The sequence below is a fragment of the Empidonax traillii genome, unplaced genomic scaffold (assembly GCF_003031625.1).
Source record: "Empidonax traillii isolate 1590-97213 ecotype Southwest subspecies unplaced genomic scaffold, ASM303162v1 scaffold270:size1067046, whole genome shotgun sequence".
Classification (NCBI taxonomy): domain Eukaryota; kingdom Metazoa; phylum Chordata; class Aves; order Passeriformes; family Tyrannidae; genus Empidonax; species Empidonax traillii.
In genome coordinates, this window is record NW_020955463.1 from 1,039,235 (window position 1) to 1,045,434 (window position 6,200).

At 46.4% G+C, this 6,200-nt stretch overlaps 1 protein-coding gene across 1 annotated transcript in view; it reads right to left on the reverse strand.

The window, feature by feature from the left end:
• Positions 1-6,200, reverse strand: part of LOC114060305 (highly reducing polyketide synthase GPY1-like) — a 28,794-nt gene that overhangs the window by 1,130 nt on the left and 21,464 nt on the right. The window contains exons 8-10 of the mRNA XM_027889713.1: positions 5,936-6,139; positions 5,651-5,832; positions 83-5,367 (exon numbers count right to left, since the gene is read on the reverse strand). Coding sequence (XP_027745514.1) covers positions 83-5,367; positions 5,651-5,832; positions 5,936-6,139 — 5,671 coding nt within the window. The remainder of the gene's footprint in view (positions 1-82; positions 5,368-5,650; positions 5,833-5,935; positions 6,140-6,200) is intronic.

Genomic DNA, 6,200 nt, shown 5'->3' on the forward strand with positions numbered 1-6,200 from the left:
CATAGAGTCTATGCCCAAAGCTGAAAGGGGTGTGTTCATGGTTAGTTCCTCGGGGTTCAGTCCGGTGAGGTCACTCACAAGGGAGGTGACATAGTCTTCTGATTTGAGAAAGGCAGTATCTGGGACTTGAGTTTCCTCAGGGCTTTCAAGCTTGTTCCGGAAATCTTCTGACATAAGTGATATGAAGCGAGTTTTGAGTGAACTTATCCGAGTAAAGACATGATGATATAAAACCTGAAAGTTCAATTTGACGACAGCTTGCTGTGGGTTATTGGTAAGTAAGCTTTTCCTGAGATACTCGTGAATTTCATGCACTTGCAGAATGTCTATGCCCTTGGATCCCAGAATGCTCTGGATGTGGTTTTGATTGAGCAGAATGCCAAGGTTCAAAGCACCCCAGTTAATGGATTGGCCTGAAAGCCCACGATTCCGCCTGTAGAGGCAGAAGGCATCCAGGAAAGAGTTTGCCGCTGCATAGTTTGTCTGGGTGGCATTGCCCAGAAAGGAAGTAACAGAGGAGTAGCACACAAAGTAGTCAAGCTCCTGGCCTCTGGTGGCCCAGTGAAGATTTAGAGTTCCTGCTACTTTTGGGCTCAGCACTTTCTGAAAGTCAGCCAAGGTCAGAACTTCAAGGTGGCCATCGCGTAAAGCAACAGCACCTTGAAACACACCTTTGATCGGACTCCCCGCAAAGGTGTTTGCAATGGACCTGAAAGCTTTCTCAACATCACCGCTCAAAGTCACATCACACTGCACAAACACGACTTTGCTCCCTTTGTACTGCTGCTGCAAAGCCTTCATCTCTTCTTGCTTCTCATTGCTCGGAATTCTCCTGGAGAGTATTGCAATGCACCCTCCTCCATTCCCAGCTATGAATTTCACCGTTTCAAAGCCAAGTCCAGTCAGCCCTCCCACTACCACATAAACAGCATTCTGCTTAAACAGCTGCTTCTGGGGTTCGTACAATGGTATGTCTGATACCATGCTGATGTCCTTCTGCCTTCTCAGTACAGCAAGGGGGACAGAAGTGCATGTGAAATAGGACACCACAGAGTTTAGCCTTTCAAAGTTGTCCGTCTGCTGAAAAACAGAACCTGACAGACGTCTAAACTGTTTCATATCTATGGAACTGATCCAGACATGTACAGTCTTCTGCAATTCCTTTAGAGGTGCTTTCTGGAAAATGCTGGCAAGGGTAAGGATGTGGAAGCTGATGTTTTCATGACCAATTTCACTGACATTCTGGATACATTCAGACTGTCGATTGCCACACACAATCACCACATCTTTAAGAAAGTACATGTGGGCCAGATCCTCCCAAGACAGTCTGTTGACTGGAGGAAGAACAACAAGAGCATTGCATAGATTTATATACTGAAACTTATCAGGAGTGGGCCTTGCAAGGACTGTTCTCCAACCCATCTCTTCTGCTGCTGCACAAAGAACATGGCACAAAACCGATAATGGCTCTGTAGTAATAATACCCAACGTTCTGCCATGTTTCCCCTTGGGTAATCTCTGAGTGAAGATTTCCCAGGCAATGATGAAGTATGATAAACAAGGGACATTCTGGAAGAAGGGGAATTTCTTTACATTGAAACAAACTATTCCTGGAATCTGAACCCTGGATGATGCAGCAGTGGGATAACATGAAACCACATGATCTCCCACTTTCACTTTTTTCACATCAGTTCCTGTTGCTGTTACTGTGCCACTGAAATCAAGAGCTAAAAGTCTGTGCTTGCCTCCTGCTTGCGAGTTCCAATACAGAGTATTACCAAAGTTGCAACTAGAAACACTAATGGGAAAATAATCTTCTGAGTGGACACAAATTTTATCCACCTGAATTTCAACACTCTGTTTGTCAAGCGGAGCAGAGGTGCTGGTGGATAGTTCACCAGACAAGTCTTTCACTGTGTACGGATCTGAAGTGTACAAAGTGAATGTCTGTGACTTCTGCAGAGATCTAACAGGTTGGATGTAATCTGTGTCTACAAAAGGTGTGCGTCTGATTTCAGACACGTAAAGTCTTCCTTGGCTGATGCAAACTTCTGGATAGTCCCCACCTCTGCATTTGACAAGAACATCTGCTAGCACCGAGATGTCCAGGGAACTGCAAGAGCTGAGGTCAATCAACTGAAATGTGATTTCTGGAACTTCAACAATACAAGTTCTGGTCATGCCATACAATGCAAACCCACAGTTAACGTGGTCTACGTATCTTTCTGTTGTTCTGTAGGTGATCACTCTGACTGAACAGTGGGACATCTTCTCTCTTAAGGCCACCACTACTTGGCGATAGGCTTCACAACACTTTGCCAACTGATCGACCACTTTGCTTGGCAAATCTTCATTTAACTTTTGAATTCCCCACAGGAAGAGAATTTCATCATAATCCTCAACCTCTGCTTTCATTTTATTCATTGTGTGGCCTTCCAAGAGGGCTTCCCAGTCTTCATACATAACATATCTTGAAGCAGGATGCAAGTATTTTTTGAGCTGCTCAGCTATCCCAAATTTGTCTGCAAACACTAGGACTCTGGGCTTAACTCCCAGGTGTCCAATTGACTGTGAAAGAGAGACTTCTTTCCACTTGTTTTCAAACAGGAACTCATTGTCTCTGGAAGATGCTTCTTTCATGAAAGTGATAGCAACGCGCTTGAGCTCAGCCAAAACAGAGCCGTGTTTGTCCAAAAAGCATCCACAGACCTCTAGGTAGTTCTCAGTGGACTTGCTTGTTCTCATATATATCATCATCTCTTCCTCCAGCGGCCGGAGCACCACCAGGCTGCCTATCCCTGAAGGAAAGCCTGCTCTGGACTGGAGTGTCCTTGAGGTCAAGACAGCAGTCATCTGCAGAAAACAGTCGAGCAGCACTGGGTGGATACAGTAGCTGTACATCTCTCTGACGGTCTCCTTGTTCACCTTTATGCTTGTTATAGCTTCCTTTAGTTCCTGGCAATAATGCACATCACTGAGCTGCCTGAACATGGAGCCGTACTGAAAGCCAACCTGAGACAGTGCTTCATAAACCTCCTCTCTGCTAATCACTGATCTGCATCTTTGATAGATGTCTTGGAAGGCGATGGTGCTTTCTTCCACCACAGCTTCAGGCCCCTTTGCCACTTGGCCAGCAGCATAAACTGCATTGGAGGAAGAGAGAATCTCAAAGGCTGTCACATCTTTTTGTGGACTCAGCTTGATACTCAACACTTGGGAACTCTGAGTGAGAACACAGGGCGCAGAAAAAACAATACTCAGCTGGCAAGTACTCAGAGGCACTTTGGGCTGGGAGCTGCTCATCACAGAGGCCAGACCAAGCTCTGCATAAAAAGCACCCGGGACTAAGGCCACCCCATTGTTCTTGTGCTCGTATAAGTACGGTGTTGTGTCCTGAGACAGCAGGCAGCCAAACTCCATGTTGTCACTGTTTATGCCATAAATCAAAGGATGACTGGCGCTGACACCTCTTTGGGTTGCTTGTTGATGGATGTCCAGACAAGCCATGAGTTTTTGGCGATCAAACTGGTAGCGTGGAATGGCCACCGGAACACTTTGATACCCATTATAGAAGTGCTGCCAGTTGGGATTATATCCCAGTTCAAACAGATTTCCTACCAGGGCGAGGAGCGTCTGATATTCTGCATCAGTTTCCAAAGAGGAGAACACCTTTGTGCCTTTTCCTAGAGTTTCCTTTATGCTTCGCTGCAACGCTCGGTGAGGACTTATTTCCACAAACACCACGTTTTCCCTGTCTCGAGCTGCAGTCTGGATGGCTTGACTGAAAGCAACAGGCTCACGAGTATGCCGGGCCCAGAATTTGCCACGAGCAAAATCATTTTCAGATGCAGCCACCCCAGTCAGCGTTGAAATCACTTCAATTTCCCCCTTCTGCTTTCCTAAAGGCTCTATCTTCTCCTCCAGCTCCTCAAGTATCATATCCATGCTGGGGCTGTGGTATGCAGCTGGGACATTTAAAACATGAAGGAAGATGTTTCTCTGCCTGAAAGCTTGAGCTAACTCTCTCTGGACACTTTCCACAGAGTCTGCATTCCCAGACAAGGTGCAGGAAACTGGGCTGTTGAAAGCAGCAATGCAGACCTTTCCCGAGTAGGGATGCAGACGTTCAGCAATCTCTTGAACAGGGATGTTTCCAACCACCAACATTCTGCCACTGGTGGTCTTTGCCTGCAGCCTGCTCCGGTGATAAATCACTTGGACTGCATCTGCCAGGGAAAGGTACCCAGCAATATGCGCAGCAGCGACTTCCCCCACCGAGTGGCCAACAGCAGCAACAGCCTTAATACCCCAGTACTTCAGGAGGGAAGCTACGGCAACCTGCAGGGTAAAAAGCAAGCGCTGGGAGAGCTCTGGATTCAACAAATCCTGTGGGCTATGATCCCTCGCTGGCAGGACGCTGATGTCGGTGTGTTGCCGAAAAAGGTCTTCTATTTCCTTACACTTGTCTCTGAACACTGGCTCTGAGCTCAGCAGAGCCTCGCTGAACTCCTTCAGCTTTACGCCGTTGCCACAGAACACAAACACCAGCTGTGGTTCCACCCTGGACACGGCAGGTTCAGTGCTGGCTGACTTCAGCTCTTGCTGCAAGTGTTGGAGGGAATTTGTGACAAAGGCTTTTCGGTACCTGTAGTTGGCATGGCTTCTTCTGCAGGCAGAGGTATAGGCCAGGCTTGGGAGAGTTACAGAGTTCCCTGTGCTCAGCTGCTCAGCTGTGTCAGACATTGTCATCTGAAGGGACTTACTTGATGCTGCTGACAGCAGAAATAATTCCAGGGGCCTCTTAAAGGCAGGAAGAGGCTCTGGCTGCTTAACCTGCCTGACTACAACATGAGCATTGGTTCCTCCAAACCCAAAGCAGTTGATGCCAGCTACTCTTCCATACTCACTGGATTCTTCCCAGGGCTCTACAGCTGTGGCAACAGCAAGGTTTAATCTCTCTGTATCGATGCTGCTCATCTCCTTTGAGTAATGCAAGGATGGAACAATCTTTCCATGATGCATCATCAGAAGCACTTTGATTAATCCGGCTGCTCCGGCAGCTGATTCGGTGTGCCCAATATTTCCTTTCACTGAACCAATTTTCAGAATGGCAGCTCGGGAAGACCTGTTTTTACCAATGACACTACCTAGGCTTTCAGCCTCAATAGGATCTCCAGCAGCAGTCCCTGTACCATGTGCTTCAATGTACTGCACAACTGAGGGATCAACACGACTTTCATAAATGCTGCGCAGTAACTTCTCTTGCTCTGTTGGAGATGGTCTTGTGATTGGAGTCGTGGACCTACCGTTCTGATTTACTGCACTGATGTTTATCACACCCCAGATTTTGCTGTAGTCTTCCTTTGCCTGTTTCATAAAAATAAATTATTTTTAATAAACTTATCCTTTCTCTGTAGAGGACAGAACAAATCACCACAACAAAGCCAAATACAGGCAGATGATGATGCTAACTCTTAAATGTGTGCTCCATTTCCCATAGTAGGGGAAGTGCTTAATGCTCAAGAAATCCTTCATTAATATTAAGCATGAATTGGAAACTCTTCTCTGGAAATGTAATTATTAGAGCTGAAGATACAAGATACAGGCAAGCAACCAGTCATATTGTAGGCTGCTTCACAAGCTATCTTACCTTTTTCAGTGGTTTGAGGAAAACAACACCACAGCCTTCTCCCCTTCCATAGCCATCTGCCTTTTTGGAGAAGGGTTTGCTTATTCCCTCTGGAGAGATCATCTTTGCTTTACTGAGAGATACAAAGGTGCGAGGATCTATTATGCAGTTCACCCCACCACAGATTGCTGCCTCACAGTCTCCTGCAGTAAAACAGAAACATACTCATGTTGAGATGGCCCAGGTGATAGACAGAAACAGTAGCGATCCTAATTTCACTGTCCAGCATCTCTTCACTCCCAGTACCTGATTTAATGGCTCGCAAGGCGTAGTGCAGGGCAAAAAGAAAGGATGAACAGGCAGTGTCAATAGTCAGGGACGGTCCAGTCAGATTAAATGTGAATGAGACCCTGTTAGCAGCAATGCTCATGGCTGTTCCCGTACCATCATAATGATTTATTGCACTCACTGCTCTGCTTGTTATGATTTCATAGTCTCGATTCATAAGTCCTGTAAAATAGAAGATACGTGTCAAGTTAACCCAGGCCAGCAACAGGGATGTACATCTCTA